Source organism: Anabas testudineus, chromosome 15, assembly GCF_900324465.2.
Source record: "Anabas testudineus chromosome 15, fAnaTes1.2, whole genome shotgun sequence".
NCBI classification, from domain to species: Eukaryota; Metazoa; Chordata; class Actinopteri; order Anabantiformes; family Anabantidae; genus Anabas; species Anabas testudineus.
This window is the reverse complement of record NC_046624.1, coordinates 12,419,886-12,439,273: the sequence shown is the minus strand read 5'-3', so window position 1 is coordinate 12,439,273 and position 19,388 is coordinate 12,419,886. Positions and strand designations below refer to the sequence as shown.

At 38.6% G+C, this 19,388-nt stretch overlaps 1 protein-coding gene across 1 annotated transcript in view; it reads right to left on the bottom strand.

Annotated features, from left to right (window-relative positions):
• pcdh15a (protocadherin-related 15a) overlaps window positions 1-19,388 on the bottom strand; it is a 157,325-nt gene that overhangs the window by 73,942 nt on the left and 63,995 nt on the right. The window contains exons 5-12 of the mRNA XM_026353794.1: window positions 11,935-12,095; window positions 10,343-10,498; window positions 9,602-9,721; window positions 9,364-9,474; window positions 7,464-7,634; window positions 4,369-4,477; window positions 4,095-4,207; window positions 1,093-1,299 (exon numbers count right to left, since the gene is read on the bottom strand). Coding sequence (XP_026209579.1) covers window positions 1,093-1,299; window positions 4,095-4,207; window positions 4,369-4,477; window positions 7,464-7,634; window positions 9,364-9,474; window positions 9,602-9,721; window positions 10,343-10,498; window positions 11,935-12,095 — 1,148 coding nt within the window. The remainder of the gene's footprint in view (window positions 1-1,092; window positions 1,300-4,094; window positions 4,208-4,368; window positions 4,478-7,463; window positions 7,635-9,363; window positions 9,475-9,601; window positions 9,722-10,342; window positions 10,499-11,934; window positions 12,096-19,388) is intronic.

Genomic DNA, 19,388 nt, shown 5'->3' with positions numbered 1-19,388 from the left:
AGAGAATAGCTGCAACTTTTCACTTGAGCAAATGAAGAAACCACACACACACACACACACACACAAAAAAAACACATTCATGGGCATATTAAGCAGAACACAGCACAAAAAACACTCAAACACACAAGTCCATTAGGACACAAAGGGGTGCATTAGCTAGATAAAACAACATACACACCTGTCATTACCAGAGACTTGCTCAGTTTTTAATTTAACATTTATGAAATTCTAAAGTCACAAAAAAAAAAAACATATAATTTCAGCTGGTGAGTTCACAAATAAATAAAAATATACAAAATCCATAATTGCATAGTGAGATCGTCTCCAGCAGTGATGAGTGCTCTCAGTTGGTTAATGCTTTTAAAAACATGCATGCTTTAACAGTAGGAATGTCCCGAGTCAATTTGCAGGATAAAGATCAAGCTGATGAACCTACTCTGTTGTGTATTGTGACTTATTGCACTCCAGGTATGGCAGCTGTCAAAGCTACAGTATTTGAAAATGTCCAAAAACACTACTAGTGTTCAGCATAGGAGCAGTTTTAAATTTCACGATAATGATGTTCACATTCACTCAACCAAATATTTTAAGAACCCGTTAAAGCTGTGATAAATGTTTAATGCAGAGCTATTAAGCTATAAAATCCCTGAATTAGTTTTACTTATATAAATGTAGGTCTACTGTACTTATAGGTCTTAAGTGTGTACAGTGCAGCCATATAAAGTGGGAAAACATAAATATTGAATTAATTGCGGTATTGGAAGATATTTAATATTTAAGAAGGACTTATATCAGAGATTAAGAGGCAAAATCTTGATCGAGACATCCCTACTATACACTCTGTGGATGTGTGTGTGTGTGTGCCACTGCATCTAAAAACACCACCATTACCTACAGGTCTATCACCAGGAGCCAGCTACAACAAGAAAAAAAATGCATCAACAGGATGACTCATGGAAGTGTTACCTCGTGTACAGCACAAACACACGAATACATGTGGATCTCTCAATATTTAATCAATACACCAGAGGCGCTCTGTGTTTGTATGCACACAAGCACGGCTGAACATGTGTAAAGTGTGGTCTCGTTCACCTCCTCAATGTCATTATCCAGAGCGATGACTCCCAGTGGCGCAGTGAGGTTGGCGCTGGCTGAGATAGTCGTACCCACTGGGGAGGCCTCACTCACGTAGCCCTGATAGGTGGCAAACTGGAAATATGGTGCCTGGTTGTTCTCATCCAGGATTTCGATAATGAGGTTAGCAAAGGCTGGAAGGGGGTGACCATTGTCCTGCTCGGCCTGAAAAATAAATACACTTAAGAATTACTCCTTTGCAGACACAAGGGCGACAGGCATAATTTCTCTGAGTGTCATTTCATTTACAAAAAAGCTACAGTGACTAAATTTAATCAGAGGTCCACTTGGGATTAGGCCTTAGTAATTACTGAGGCACTTAACACAAATACCATCATTTGTAGGGGAGAGACAGTAATTGCTGGCTATTGCTATTCCATCAAATGAGTGACCAATGATAGAACGAGGCTCGATGAACACATTAGCAACTGAGTCTATATTAAAATTAACCAATTAACTAGCGAACAAGTGGACTAGTACTGCAAATACTAGAACATGCAGTGTTACTGGCCATAATACATGCTACAACACAGCATGTACACAAATCCCCAGAGCTGTCCTCCTAACAACGCATTAGCGAAATGTTGATTCACCTGGATCCAAAATCTGTTTGCATTTGTGTCACGTACGGGAACGCGTACCAAACTGTATCACACAATTGCCACAATGTAAACACTCCTTCCCCTTCAATTTTCTAGCACGGTTGGTGGGTGACATGTCTGCTTGGGTAACACAGCACATTAACACAAATTCAAGTGTGTGTTGTCTCAACTGTTCAAACTGTACCAGAATCGAAAGATATGCTTAAACCCAGGTTGCATCTGACAACAGCAGCCCAGTGACACCAAACCAAATGAATGTGGTCCGGTCAGGCTGTCACTGCAATTCTTTCCCTCCTAAGCACATGTGACACTATTGCCTCCCACACTGGGGTGCTTCAGAAACATTAATGCTTTGAAAACACAGATGGAGAGGGGGAGTGAGGCAACATCAGTTTAAGCCATGACCTGGAACAAATTCTGCACATTAGCTCAATTTCACTTGGGCTTGTGTTGCACAGTGTTAATTGTAACAAGAAGATGCAAATATACAGATGATAGTAAGGATGCAGCTCTGCTGCTAAATCTGAATGTATAGCTTTGTGTTTACAGCCTGTGATTCAACACCCTGTTATACATGCTTGCAGTTTAAGCACAGCAAGCAGCATTTCACTCCAGCTGAGGTACACACCTGCTTTTATTGTCATCACATGCTATAGTTGGTCTGCCTTTCCTGAGCGTCGTCTCCCTTTTTTTTTTCTCTTATCACTTATACTAAAGAACACAAACACTGCCCTGACCCAGAGATCAAATCTGCTCATTCACCACACCTGAGGGAAAAGCACTGTCATTGACAGACAAAGCGTGTGTTCCTAGGTGTTCTCTCTTTTTCTACATTCGCACACTATTTCTCTTGTCTGAAGAAAGAAAAGTGTAGTATTACACAGTTCCCTGGTGATTTAGCTCTTTAATGATGTCCCTGTTTCGGGGAGGCAGTGCTAACCGACCTGCGTGCCACAGCTAGAACACACAGGCCTGCATAAGATACACTGCTACTAGGAGTCACTGTTTATCACTCAGTCTTGATTATCACATATTGATTCCATCATCCTTAACAAGTCAGACTGTAGCTCTTTGGTTCCCTTTTTCAATTTATCCAGAACATTTCTCTTCATATCCATCTGCCTCCTTCATAAGTCTTCATTTCATCCTAGCCACCTCGGTGGATATGGCTCTATCAGGATCAGTGATGACTTAAGAAGAACGACAAATGTGTTTTCTAAAATATATTAGAGATGTTGCAGCTTATGCCATCATTGGCCTTTTTTATTTCCTAAAGCATTAGCTATGTACACCGCATTCTGTGCTGCCTCAAAGCACTCTCGGGATACCAAAGCCGAATTCTCACTTTCCTACCCCTCCGAGTCCTACAGCAACAGTTCCTCCTCCTCTCTGTGACTCAAGCAGATAAGGCTTCGACCATCCTCTACACATACACACCCACCTATCTCTATCTACCTTGGTCTTTTCCGGTTTCCCCTTTGAACTGTATACCATCCTCTAGCAAGGCACAATCCTCTCCAAGATGGAAAATGCACCCCATATGATCAATCTCCCCTTCCTCTTGTGAAACTCAGCTCTTCCTCTGATCTCTTCACTCCCCAGCTATCCCAGTAAACAGAAGGTTACACAGTGCTTAGAGGTGTCTAGAGGTTGGTGATGGGTGGATGGAAAGTTCATCTGCACTGCTGCTCTGCACCAACACCACTGAGGCCAATACCTGACTCTGCTCTAAATTAAGATTCATGAGAGTGCAGCACCCTATCCTCCTGCTAAGTCCATAAATCATAACGTCTTTTTCATCCCCATCACCAAAGCAGCTAAAGATAAGGTTAATGGCCTTCAGGACTGAGGTTATCTACAGTAGGTGTAGTGACTAAGGGTGCTAAAGTTACAGCGATATGAGTTAAATTTGACGTCGCACAAAAACATTAAAACATGATGACAGAATGTAGATGTTAAAAAAAAAAAAAAAAAGAAACTTGCCTAACATGGGAGGAAGAAAGGGAGACACTATTTTATCTTGGAGTGAACCCTGATAATCAGGCTCTATGTGCTTCTGCGGATATTTTTTTTACATAACCGTTATGTTTTTAGCCCTGAAGGACTATGTCATGTGTGAGATAATAAAGCACCAATAGATTATGTCATGCCAGTTATCTGTAATTCTTTTCAGCAGTATTGTGGTCGACTTTTGTCCTATTTATGGTGTGACCTTATATAACACTGCACAATTGTGCGTTTTGTTTTTTTATAGCCTATATACTGGAGGTCCAATCAAACATCACACATTTAATCTTGTTCTCAGTATAAGGGAGATTATCATGCAACTATTAAGGCAGTATGTCTTTCAGTGCTTGCCTTAATGATGAGTGTAAACCTTTGATACAAGTCCCTGTTGATAGGCTTGAGAACTCGCATCTCTGCAGTGGTTCTGTTCAGGGAGAAAAACTCTGGATATGTGACCGGTTGACCTGGAAAAAAACAAAAACAATATAAAATCACAGATGTGCATCAGGGCATTTTATAGTACCATCAACAGCAGAATGAACAATCAAAAGTCAAATCACGCCGTACCATTCCAGCCAAAGAACATTAAATGTGTCAAATCAATGGAGATGCGCTATGAACGTACCGACCAGGATGCTATAAAGAATGCCAGGTCTGTCTGATGGGGGCTGTATATTTCTGTCCATGTCCACAGCTCGAATTGGAGGTGTCACATTCAGTGGGTTCAGTTTGTTCTGCAACACAGGTTTGGGGAGTCAGTCAGCAACACAGCAAGACAATCAGATGCAAATCTATTTATTTTCTGTTGACTGCGTAGTTGTAGCCAAGAGTTGCATGGATATTGTCTCCTAAAATAACTTTGAATGAATTAGTGTGTTAGGAATCGGAAATCAGAAAATATTATGTGCCCTAGAAACATTTTTTGTGCAATATATTAATATTTTGGCTGCTCTATAAATGTATTTGAGTATTATAATCATTGCAATTCTAATTATCCAGAGATGGCATTCTTCAGAGAAAGTGCCATGTACTCCACTTCTGGCCCATTAAACACTTTTCTGATTTTAAAGGAGATGAAGGAGCTGCTGTGATTGGTACTTTTGAAGCTCCCCACCGCTTCACCTGCTGACACTTTATTTCTCCTCCTACTGCTGCCATGCCTCCGTCTCTTCTCCACATTGCACTGCGCTGGGCCATTCTGTGGACTGTATTTGCACCTTTTGTTCTCCAACATTGCTAAAATTAAGAAGCTGCAACAATGTGTGCCTCCCCAGCATTTACACCCGGTACTCTCACTTCCCCTTCTCTTCCTTGTAAAACAACAAAAATCATTTCACATAGCAATTCAATCAACAATCCTGATGAAGGTCAGCACTTAGGTATACATAAATCATAGTGCAATTATTTAGGCACTCAATTATTAAGCCAGTGCTAGATCTATTTCTCATTAGCATGCTTCTAAATACACGTAATAGAGTTGCACATCAAGGATAATCTGTCTGGTGCTGTAGGCTACTCTTCCTGCTCATGCATACTCAGACATCATCAGCACTAATTACCCAGCTCTACCGCTACACTTTTGCACCAGCATATGGCTAAGTGGCAATATGTCTAGCACATCACGTTTAAGAAAACCTCTCCTCATGCAAAATGCCTCCATATGGTTGTTATAATTTATCTGAGTATGCTAAGAGGCCGGTACCAAACTTCCTTAGCATAGACAGACACATGGCTAACAGCTCTTTGGCAGGAAGACTCCCTCCGCGAGGAGGTATATTTATATCTCTCAGCTTTGGAGTAATCCTTACAGCCCTCCCCAACCAGCCCTCTCACTTTTACAATGTCTGGAGGTGCGCTAAATCAAATCCCCCTAGCTCTGCACAATGATGATTAGCTATAATACCCTCCTCCAGCATTCATTATCCAGGGACTCCAGAGCCCGCATTATATCCCCCCAGGGTAAAAAATAAATACAGATCAACTTAATAATGCTTGTCTAGCCATTGTGATTAATTACAATACACTCATCAATTATGAGAAGACAAATCTCCCCATGGACAGACATGTTAGCATAATGGTTACACTGCAAAATGAAGAAAAATCAAGAGACCAGCAAAAACTGACGGGAAATTCCAAAGCTAATGTAGGCCATGCCTAAAATTCTGTTATGAAATTAAGCTCAGAGTAAAGGGAGGGAAGTAAGAAGTAAACGGGCATCACACGTGCACTAGCAATACTTTGGAGAAGGTCTGTCATCAGACCTTATGGGTGTAAAAGCTTTGTGAGGTTCAAACCCTCAAGTAGTCAAAGTGCAGCAGGCCCGGAAGAAACAACATTTTCTCACAACGATGAAAAAGCTTTAGTTTGTGTAGCCGGTACTCCAGGTCCTGCATACTTAGCAGTCTGCAAACCTTTTATAATAAATTATATATTACATGGGCAATCTCTGAATGGAAAGTCTCGACAAACAACTGTGACTGACTACAGCAGTTGGCTCATACCCACAGCCACAGCTTTACAAGTGCATGCAGTATATGCACCTGTACTGTACACAGATTCTTTCTGATCCCCTCATTATGATTTGGTGGGCAGGGCATAGCCGAAAGAAAAATAACCCCTTGATCACATTAGTTACCCGTGACTATTAATATTCGCTGGCTTGTATTTTAACAATGACTGAATAACATAACCATTTATTGGAACAGTTACTTGACAAGGTTAACATTAATCAACGATCAGATATTAGATTCCTACATGAATTTTTTTCACATTCACACTTTTGGGAAAAATAAGAACTTGTAATTTACACCTCTTGTACTGCATCTTTTAGACTGCAGGGAAGTCAGCCTGAACAACTCAGAGCAAACCCAGGGAAAACGTACAATCTCCACGCAGGAAGGAGGCAAGAATTTACAGTGCTGATACCAATCCCGGCAAACATTCAGTAAATCCAATCCAATTCAATCCCATGCAGCCCAATCCAATTTAAGACAGTTTAATGCGATCCAGTAAAGATCATGACATAGGTCACGATCTGCATCTAGAAGGTTGAAAGAAAGACTAAAAACTAACTGCCAAGTTCTTCGATTTATATGAATGAGTTGAAAGTAGTCATGTTTACATCTATTCGTCCATGGCAAATAAGCAGACTCAAGAGCTGAACAAAAGTGTTAGAATTTCGTTAAATTTACTGAGTTTATTTCACTTAAATTATTTTTTCTTGCACAAAAAACACACAGTGGCTTCAGCTTTTTGAAGAAAGAGATAAACTGTGTATAGATTCATTTAATTCTTTTTGGTGCAACACTTGTTCTCAACATCTCAGACTCTTTATCTTGTAGGCTCAGCTGCCACACTATCTCTCTCGCTCTCTCTCTCTCTCTTTTTCTTGCTTCTATGAATTCCACTGGTGTTTAGCTGTCATCCCAGGTCAACTCAGCCTTCAGCTCTAATTGCTGGCCCAACGGACCAGAAAATGCCTGTGGAAGTGGCATTCGGAGACAAACCAGCAAAGCTCACTCTACTTCCAGGGAACAAAAACATGGTGTAAGTGGATAATTAGGCTATTTTAAAGGTGTGGCGTAGTTTAACTTATTAACAGGAGTACCTATGAAGCACAAATATAGCACAAGAATAAAACCTGCAAGCACAGGAATACAAATATTTAAATATGTTTGAAGGAATTCTACTAAATTGACAGTTTGTTTGCTCTTGTCTTACCGGATTAGTTAGTTCAGGTATAGCAACACTATAAGTAATTGGGTTGCAGTCATGGGTGTTGTTCACCAAAACACAAGGCAGGAACATTGGGCCCAGGTCATCTCCGTCCAGAACATCTACAGTCAGCGTTGTGGTCGCTGATCGTCTGTTGGAGGCAAATGGAGCGCGGTCCTGGAAGATGAACAAATGCTTTTAATTTCAGTCATCTAAGTCCTAAGCTATTTGATGCATCATACAATGGGGCCACACAGCACTGAACCATGAATAAATATACCAAAACTTAAAACTATAACATCTCTGAAGCTGTTCTTGTTCTGTAAGTGTATATCGTACAGTGCACGTCGTTCTGCAAGTTCACAGTCATGTATGAATATTTTTATTATTCATTTGTTTGCCTCCAGGGAAAAACACCTTTTTCATTGTTAAAGTAGAATATTTAAAGTAACAAATACTAAAGGAATTTTGAGCATGCTGTTAACTCAACTGCTAATTAATCACTAAAATAATCTCATCTTAGTGCATTATAGGGAAAAATGTGTGCCATCTAATTTACATTGCAAAACATGCAGGATCTGCTTTATATATTTCTACATAATAAATTCACATTCTTGGCAGAGACTTTACAAACCACTGTAGAACTCAGGTGAAAAGGTTCCCAAGAAATGTAAAGATACAAAAAAATATGTCCATCCACATCAGCCCACTTCAAACCAAATTTAACTTAAACACTTTCCAAAGGAAATCATTCTTGGCAATAGAACATATCTTGACAACAGATATCCTTAAAGATTTCCCCTTGTGGTACTGTTGCTTCCCAGAGTGTTATCCTGAGAAGCAGCATGGCACTTTAAAGATTTGCGTTGTCAGTGTAGCTGAACTCTTGACACAAGCAGCACCGAGTTCTAGTAAATACCATCTCCCTTCCTCTACTCTGACGCCCTCTTGCAAGTAAAAAAAAAAAAAAAAATCTCCCAGGAGGACCTCTTGCCAGGCTAAAGGGTTGAGTCTTTTGCTCCCTCATGCAGGAAATGGAGAAAATAGGAGGTGTGTTGACTCTGAAATGATTATCTGTCATGCAGTACCTCTTACAATTTATATAACTGAATATGAACTGACAACTGCTCATTTTGGTACATGATTAATTAGTGATTGGGATGCGATTGTAAATTCATAACTGTATAGAAATAGGAAACTCAGCTTGGTTGTTTCTCTATTTGAAGTCAAATTATTGGTCAATTGCTTTTTGTTGGCCTTTGGTCAATAGGCATTTGCTGCAGACCAACAAGCACATGCCTCCACTAAAAATACTGATTTAATGGCATCATTAGGATGACTTTTTTTTTTTTTTTTACAGTAGTTTCTCATCATGTTGCCCTTTGAGATCATGAAGGAAAATGCCTTTCCCCCCCAAGTACTATACTTAAATAAATCAAATCTGGTGCACAGAAGTGCTCTGACTGCAAACAGTTAACTCAGAACACAGCTTCAGTCCATTTTAATAAGAAAGTAAGTTGTAATAAAACCTAGGGCACTCTAATCTTTTAAGCCTAACGGAATTAGAAATGAACAATCATCTCCTGTATGATTGGTAAAATTGAAAATTAAAAGGATGTTTGCTAAATGACCAGATTACTGTAAAAATGACATAACACCTAGCCTCAAACTGTGCTTTAGTAAGTATGCAGTGCAAGGGCTGGAACTTGTCAAGGGAACAAACTATTGACTTTGTGAAAACTTCCCTATCCACATGGTGAAAACACTGCTACTTTAGGAGGAAACGGGTACAAAAACAATTCCATGCTGCAAATGAAACTTTGCTATCGAAAAAGAAGCACATATGAGATCAGCTACACACATGCAATCAAACATAGATGGTTCTTGTGCAGATTATCTCACTTACATTGGCTTGGACTAAAACCAGGTAGCGAGTTCTCTCCTCATAGTTTAGCCTCTCTGCCAGAACAATGTTTCCAGAAAGGGTGTTCGCAACACTCACTGTCCCGTTCGATGTCTGAAAGAAAGAGTGAGTCCATATGATAAGACCGACTGAAAGGTGGATTTGAGCAAAAAGTCATAACTCTTACAGAAATTTACAAGAGTGTAGAGGGCGTTTATCATGGCGTGACTTGTCCATATACCGGGTCATTGGGGTTGTAAATGATGCTGTATTCTACATGTCCATTGGTCCCATCATCAATGTCTACAGCTCCATTAGCTCCTGAGAAGCCAGTGAAAATGGTTGTTCCAACTGGTGTGAGCTACAGGGAGAGAGAAGCAGAGAGCCCGTGCATTTAGCCGCCACTGTTACCACTGCACCACTTAAACCATACAAAAGCATATTAAAAAGGGGAAATGTTGCAGTCTGCAGCAGCCTCAAGTCTTATGCACACTGCTGACAGCACAACATAGAGTAGGTATGAGAACCATTGCTGTTCCCCAGAGCCCTTAGCAAAGTCCACAGGAGCAGGCAGTGGGCAGGAGAGAAGTTGACAGCAATGTACGATGACTCACTCTACTGTTGGGCAGCTGCATATGGCTCCGATAACGCAGTGTGACAAGAATTTTTAAACATGTATAGACAAAGTGTGAGCAACTGCGACAATAGTCAAGCCGCCTAGACTTCAGAATCTAAGTGAATCACCAATTTCCAATGTTGTGACTCCATACAAAAAATAAGCCAAACAAAAAATGTTTAAAATTGTGTGACAGCAATACCATTCTCCCTGGGGATCCAACACCTAGACTGCATCAATTTTCACCAAGGTGGGTCTAATGAAAACTTGGGTAATCTGATTATTCTGTAAGATGTTATATCAACATTAAAAAACCTGCACATAGTGAATTATAGACATATGAGTTACAAAATCCAGCAGCCTTACCTCGTTTACTGCAACATAGTAGCGTGGCTGCTGAAAGCGGGGACTGTTGTCATTTATGTCCCTCACAACAATCCGTACCTCATGTAAAATGACAGTACCAACCAGCTCATTCATGCACTGGATCTGAACCACAATGGTGGTGATGGAATTTGGGGGCTGACAAAGACAAAAGAAAGAATTTCAGAAGAGGTGAGGAGTGTTATTGTAAAACGTCTTTTCCATTAGTCTTATATGAACAACAGGACTCTACAACAATTGCATCTGGATAATTAGATGTCCGTTTAGTTCTGGTGCAAACAGATCATGGCTATTCGTATTATATTTTAAGCTTCCTCATGCACCCTCGTGCTTTTTAAGTATTACATGCAATAAATGGTTAAAGTGTATGATAAAACAAAGAGCCATAGATCACTGAACGATTTGCGCCAAATTCTTTTTAGCTGTACAGTATATTACAGCAGTACTTTGTCCCGATGCTACCACTGCTTGTCAGACACCATCTGAATTAAAGAAAAAAAAAAAAAAGCTGGTCTTGCTCTGTTGAGTAATATAGCTTAGCTAGCTTCTCTCTCTCTCCTCCTCACTTGCAAAGGTTTGACTCCTACAGTATATGATCCTCTCCTCATGTCCTTTCTCCTGTTAATTGGCCATATTGCTGACATATTCCCATTATATTTCCATTCACATCCAGCTCCCCACCCTTAGATCACATAATCCAACTACACACAACATTTCACACTCTGTGCTAACTTCTCACTACATATCTCACATCCTATACTGTACCATTTAGAGTTATCTGTTTGCACAGCAAGCTCACTAGACTTGGACGTAGGTAGACAAACAGAGGCAGACACCAGTATCAGTATTTATGTATTCACATTATATTCAGCACTAGGGGGGAATTATCATGCTATACTGACACAATTTACCACCAACTCCATGGCTACATCACATCTAGTTTCTTTTCTCATTGTAGTCAAACAACAATGAACATCATGAAATCAAAATTGTATTTTTAACTAAAGAAGCAATGGGTTATGGTTAGAGATTAATGTCCAACTGTAACATTAGAGTTTGGTGAGAATCGTTGATAATTTTGACATTTTGATTCCTGACTTTTAATTAATTAGCAAAATGCAATTTCATCTCACAAATTCAGTTTATTTATTTATTTTTTTTTATTTGTTCAGTGAAAGTAAGCTAAAGTATAGGACCGCATAACTAAGGAGAAGGAGGAACTGTGGAATGAGCACATCCTGTATTTCAGTTCCGTCTTTATTTTATGAGCACAAGAAGTAACAATTCTGAAAGTGACAATTTCACCCTTGTTACTGTGGGAAAAAAAGTGATATTACTAATAATAAATTAAATGGCCTACCACTAGCCACAGAAATGACTGTAATGATGACTGAAGTTATAAAAAGATTAAAAATAAATAATACCATGCTGGATAGTAACCCACACTTGTTCTTGATTGTGAGGGAAGCCATGCATTCACCAGTGATTGAGAATACATTTACTTTAAAACGCCACAATACAAATGTGACTTTCATTGTGTGGATTTCTCCACATGGAAACCATCCTCTACTCACATCTCTGTCCAGAACACGCCCGGTACTGTTGAGGAAGAGTCTCTGTTGTGCTGGATCCAGTATCACCCAGTAATCGTAGTTGTCCAGCAACGTCAGCGAGATGGTTCTGCCTGGGTCTTTGGCTCGGCCATTTATCTGCATGTTTTCAACCAAAACTGTACCTGAGAGAGCAGAGCAGTCTCCATTTAGTAAACAATCACGACGTGTGTTAAGAGTAAATAAATCATGTGGGAAAGGTTCACATTTTATCAGCTGAAATAAAAAAGAATTATAGGAAACAAGGAGAACAGTTTAGTGGAATACTGATCCCATGATGATTTATATCAATGTGTGTAATTAGCTTTTTTCTTATACACATGTGATTTATACTAAAAAAACTAACATGGCTCTTAAAATGTACTCTGACCTCTGAACAACAACCTTAGTATTTGGGATTGTTGCCTCAGATCTCCGTAGACTGACTTTTTTTTTTATGTAGGCAAATCTCTAAAATTGATAATTATCATGCTTAAGGGTGCTAAGACGTTCTGGTTTATATTCCACAGCTTTAATCAGTGAGTGATTAAACTCTGCCACAGAAGCCCTCTGGGACAAACCTCCCAAAGCCTGTTAAATCTAAGGATTGCTTGACTCCTAAGTGACCAAATTAGTGGATTTATGAAATAACTGGTGGTTCACTTAAGCAAGGGAAAAGAGTGCGAGGAGCAGTGGTGGTGTATTTTTGATTTAAATCAAAAAGAAATGTGTGCTAAAATAAATTTAAATTCATACTTAGAAGGATGAAGAGGCAAGACCAAAACCAACATAAGAAGGTGACACATGCTGAAAGTTGACTGATATGAGCAGTAAACAAAAGGCAAGTAAACTAGTGTTAGTAGCTAATGCTACAACGATTAGATCTAAACTCCATCTGGTCACTAAAGTCATGTATTATTTTATTTGGAGCCACATGTGCCCACACAGCATTACTGAAAATACCAAAATCAGAGGGATGACACTGACTGACCCAGAAAGCTAGGCAAACAATACACAGCATTATCTTTTTTGTAAAAAATTAATTCCCTTTATGCACTGACCAAAAAGTTACTTAGCGTTTCACAGCCTGTCTGTATTGTTTTTGGTGCTGCAGAAGACAGACTTTTCTATTTGACATAACACTTAAAATGATTTATTCATTTCAGGCTCATTTTCTTTATTAAAAAGAGAAAAAAAAAACCAAATCCCTAATGCAGCAACATCAAATAAAAAAAATAAAATAAATAAAAAGTGGTATAATGAACCTCCACCTGACATACTGCAACTGTTCTCACTACCATTAATACAGACAGTATTTCTTTGCATGCAGTACATGTTTGCAGAAAACAACATACTATAATTAAAAAAACATGAGCCAATCTGACGTAATCTGAAAAATATTATGAGGGCAAATCTATTATCCATCAAATAAATACAACATACAGACCACCATCATCTATCTGTTCAATCCAACTGAATATATTTATTGTTAACTATGTGTGGATAAAACCTTTACTTGCATAACATTTAATTAATGTACAGGCAGAAGTAGTTTGTGTCGTGGTCACGATTATACACATTGAAGCTGAAGACGAAGAGCTTAGAAAGACATCTCACAATATATTTATGACAGCCTGCTTTCAAGTTGGCATATAGATAATGAAATACTGTAGAGTTTACTATAAATAGTACTTGACAGACTTTTTCAATCTTTTAATTGTAAAGCAAAAGAGGACATTGCTATTTCAATGGGCCTTTTAATTACGGAATAACATATTGTACTTTATTCTTTGATAAAGCAAGTTTATCCATTTTGCAGAAGCACTCAGAGACTCAGAAACTCAAGGAGGATCCCAGATGGAGGTGTGATGAAAGCTTTTGCATTATAATTATAATACCCACTCCAGGATTTTTTTAATGCTACTATTAATAACTGTGCTCCCAGTTTGCAGCAGTCAGGGTTTGATGCATTTGTGTGTTGTGATCGCAAGGACCTATAATTATCTGTCTCACATGGGCTAAACTCCATCTGAAAAATGGATCTCCCAAGAATTTAATTTAAAAGTCAAAAGACCCCCTTGTTGCTGGTTCATTAATCTAAAACACAGATTTTCATAAATACATCTGCCTCGGTAACATGAGTGGTGAGCTACATCTTTTTGAAACTCTCAGGTCGTAAATTACATTGCTGATATTACTACAAGGGAGGGCACAGGACCTCCTTTCTTTCTCAAATTAATTGAACTTCAGCCTTTCTGCTGTGACAGCCAATACTCCCACTGTTCTGGGCACTTCATTTCTCGATCTTAGTCACACAGTAAAGTTGTTTGCCTCATCAGTCAAGGGTCTGTCATACCTATACAAACAAGTGGTACACAGAGTTTTCACTATGCTGTATATGCACTTCATTTCTAAATAAATAAAATCACCCTCTCTTTAGCAGCCTGTGACTCAGCTGAAGTCATCTCTGGTTAGACGTCTCTGATCTGGGCTTCACAGTGGACTAACTCCACAGAGGACTCACTTTTATCCCACATATCAATAATGTTGGCATCCGATGATGGCATCAGATAAATGCTGAAGCCAGTTTCTGATGGGGCTCCAGATTGAGTATGAAAAAAAAGTTAATTGCATTAAGATTTATTGCTCTCAACATGGAGTCCTCTATACTAAATTTATTCTATGACTGTAATTCCCAGTAGGTCCAGGGTGCAACAGCGCAGTAAAACAAATATTTAACTCATGACTACAAATTCAAAATTCAACAAGACAACTGTTGTTGCCAGAGGCCAGAATCAGTCAATCTGACATCACTTGATCTTTCAGAAACTTAGAAGAAAAATATTTTATTCTCAAATGAGAGTAGATGTATAAATAATAGCAAAGCAATCGCTGGTTTAAATGAAGAAGAACCTTATGTGTAGTGTGTTTAGGTGTGGTTTAAAAAGCTCACCATAGTACAGGAGAAAGGAATAAATGGCATTGTATGATTATCTTATAGGGTCCCTTTTCAGTTTGTTACAGATGCAATATTTCTCAGCAAACTTTTCAAGCACTTGATGGGCCTTACCATTACAGTGCTTTACTGTTAAAAATCCCTGGCAATGTTTTAGCATACTGTAGGCTTGAGTGACTATATGGGTCATTTTAGAAGGGCTCTGGAGGGACCACCCTATTTTTATATCATATCTTCACATTGCCTCTTCAACATCTAATTCAAACATTTATAATATCTATTTATATTTATATTGGCTGTGACCAAGCACAAATGCACTGTGGCCACAGCTGTCTTCAGCACATCCATTACTGCTGCCAGGAAATCGTGAGATCCTCATAACTAGCCAAAATAACTAATAACTAACTGTCCTTGATTTATAACTTACAATCCTCTGTCCCAGTTTTAACAATATCAGTACGAATGAACTGACAGACAACAGTTGTCAAATTTTAAAGCAAACAGCCTCACACCAAACCTGGAGACGAGAGAGTTGTTTCTCTGTAGCTCCGTATGGATTATTGTATTTTCCCCATCCTCTGTAAATAGTTAAAAAAATATCTTTCTGGCACAAAAACAAGAGCATATTACCCTTATCCTGGCATCACTTCAATAGTTAGGCTACTTATTAATTTTAGAAGTGGTTTTAAGATCTTACTGCTAAAGCACAGACGGGTCTCCAGCTTGCCAGCTGAGATCGTGTTGAAATTCCTGTTTTGGATGTTTGGATGTCTACAGACCAAACACAACATGGAGTCCTCCTTTGCAATTCAGGCATTAAGGCTCTGGAGTAGGATACTCAGGAGATCATGGTCAAGTTTACTTTCCTAACAACGCTCAAACTAATTAGACTGTTTCTATTGGCAAGTGCATTCACAGTACTGTAATTTAGTGTTAGCTGTCCATGGTGCTGAAGACTATCACCATGCTGGGAAAGCTTTCTTAAGCAAAGAAGTTCAAGAACTTGCCCACCAAGAATCACATTTCTCAATGTAAAACTGCAAACATTGGGGGGTAAGTATTTTTTTTTCCATTGTATATAGGTTTTGAAAGAGAAAATCACTGTTTTCTATTTCACAATGTGCCACCTTTTATGGGAATGGGGTTGCACAGGTGTATAAAAAAATTTAACATATATAGACTTCACTTTTGTTATTTATAGATTCTGCTTTGCATTTATCTTTTTAGTGTAAAGGTTTGAGTATGTCCCCCTTCACAGCCAAAAGGTATATATCATGTATGCATTCCTCAATAAAAAGCTAAATTAAAGTACATAATGATGCTGCTAAAAAGATTCCAGTAGCCTTTTCCCCATCAAAGTCCTGTGCAGTTATAACTGTAGAGCTCCTGCTGCTGTCAGCTGTCATTGCTGCCTGAGAGATGCTGCCTGACATGACTAGAACTAAAACTATGCTCACAGTGAGTGGCAGTGAGAGCACACCTAAATTGCAGTCAAATGAAAAGTCGGAAGGGAGGGCGTTTGTCTCCCAAAACCCTCACAGAGGTGTTTAACCTTCTCTTAAACTTTATGTGTCATTAGAGTTCACTTTCCACCTGTCATGTATAATTGCTGTGCCCACATACAGACTCCTCATGTCACCAAGGCATAGACTCTTTAAACACATACAGTGCAAACATGAGCACCAGCTGTCAAGGGACCCACTGCTCAGCCAAATTTAAAATACTGCATGTGTATTACAGCCATTACCAAATGAGGAAGGATGTAATATCAGTGCCATCTTAGCACTCCAAATGCTTAATAAGCTCTAATTACTTTAGATATAATTTAACATGAAAAACATCTGCCCATTTATGCATTTCTGCCAAAGTAAACAAGAGTCAAATAGACAAAAAAAAAAGCAGCAGCTGTTTCATTCAGCGAACGGAGATCCCGAGAAGTGTTCTGAGAAGCAGTGTCACTGCAATCTCTTCCTCTGAAGGAATGTTGAGTGGTTTTTTTTTTTACTTCCTTTTCATACTGTGTGAGGTGTTAGTCATAAGTGTGTGCATGCTGTGCTTATATGGGGCACTGAACATAATTTTGTCAATGCATGCACCCTCCAGATTTGGGTTAATTACAGCCTGGGTGAAACTATTAACTTTTCCCATTACTGTGATAGACAGGCAGCAAATTTTCCTCTGTGGATTGCCAAAAATATCTCAAATACAAACATCATTTCCTTCGACTTCGAAATGATGCATAATAGTCACTATGAGTACAATTACGTAGTGAAGTCAAACCCACTTATACCCAACAAACTCCACGTTCTCGTCAGTGCAATAGCACTTATCTCTTAGCATTGTGTACATCTTAACACATTTGAGACTTTATCACCCCGACAGGTCTTGAAAGAGTTCATATGTGAAACATAAAATAGCATATGCAATGATAATGTGCAATGACAAGGCAACAGAGAAATACACAAACGCAGATATATTAAAACTAAAAGCTTGACAAAAATTAATGAGAATAAAGTTAAATTTTCATCATAAACCAAGGCACTGTTCTGACACATATCACATACTCATGGTGCTGTGTATCCAAACTGTTCAACAGCAACAAGCCTTCAAACTCATTGATGTGTTTCTCAAACAGACCTCCTGGGATGATGTTTCATGCAGCATCTAGTATAATGTTTACATGATCAGCCTTTTTTTTTGCCTACTAAAATGTGCTAATTATCACCAAACACAATGACAACTGAGGCTGACAGAAAACATTTATGACAACATGTCGTTTGACACCGCTTCCACAGATTTCTCTGTCCTGTCTTCCAAAGTAGGAAGCACTTGTTGGAACTGCTCTGCTACCAACAAAACCAGATGACCTGAAACAAGTGCATGTAGCTCAGTGTCTCCACCTGAATATAACATGCAAAGTATAAGAAGCAGCTGCCCTTCAGGGATATACTGTACAACTTGTATTGACAGCAAGCCCAACAATGATGCAATACTGAAATAAATAAAATAAATAAATGCACACACAAAAGCACACTTATTTTATTTGTTTGACTACATTGCACTTTAAATGTTACTGTCCGCCTACATTCTCTCATAATGTTTCACTATCAATTCCAATCAAAAGTATTCACAGTATTCACTCAAAAGTGGCACCTAATGCCTATACAGGATCCAAACTAGTTTGCAAATAATAAAAATGCTCAAAAGGACCCTCCTGGGCTGGTTGCCAATTACAGCTATCACTGCCTGTTCCCATGCAGATTGTGTCTACACCACTTTGTAGTGATCTATTGTACTTGTTGTTAAAGCTGGTTGGTAAGTATTTTTAGCCTCTGAAAGATTGTTATCCTATTATTTCAATTTTATTATATTGCTATCCTATGCCTAAAAAAGAAGGCGATACAAAATCAAATGCCACTCTTTAATCCCAATTCTTGTCTAATAAATAAGCCTTCAAGATCATAAAATGCTCCACTAAGTGTATACACTGCATGAGGTTTAGTCGTGCCTTACACCTTGCAAGTCTGTTTTAATAATGATAACATCAACTGCTGTGCTAAAAAAAAAAAAAAAAGGGAGTGAATAGGGGGATTAAAACATTTTACACAATAAAATAAATAAATAAATAAACCTCTCTTGAAAGAAATGAGGAATCAGCCTTGAAACCTTACCACTACCACTAGGAGGTAACAGATGCAGCACTGTAATCAAATTTAACTAATACACTAACAAATAACACATCATTATTTCATTTAGAGTCTCACCCACATGGGCAGCATAGTCAGGTTTCTTTCATTTCACTTGGTGTAATTATAGTATTGCTTTTGATTGTAAGTCAAAGAAGCAAATTGGTCCAGCAAATGAGTTTTAATAGTACAGCTTGCATAAATGCTAAATATACAGTATGGAAAGTGGTTTGTTTTGTACTGAAAGCCAGACAAAAGTGTGGTCTAGGCAGCCTTTATGGAGTCATAGGAGTATATGAATGAAACACACATATATGGTCACATAGGACTCAAACATCATAGAAGATTATCATCATAGTGTCTTTACTAGTTGTAAATCCATACTACGATGTCGTTGTATGAATACATCTGAACATTTGATTCATGGCTGCTTTGCTGCAAAGGATTGGTGGTGTGAAGGTTTTACAGATATAAAACCTCCACAGACTTTACAAAATGTATTGCACACGTAGGAATATTGATGCAGTAAAGTCGCAATAATTAAAATCACTGTCCCGCTGGATTGTTCTACACACAAAACAGGTACTGCACTGTACTGAGCAGAATATTGATTAACCTTTGTTACCAGTATAAAAGGAAACGTGACAGCAAAGATCAGTGGATCAACAATACGAACAGTAAAAATACTAATACTAAAAAATACTATTTAAATGAATAATTTTAAGTTAAAATAAAGGTAAGCAGCAGACATAAAGCAATGTAAAGTTGTGTATCTGTGTGAAAATCTGAAAATTGGG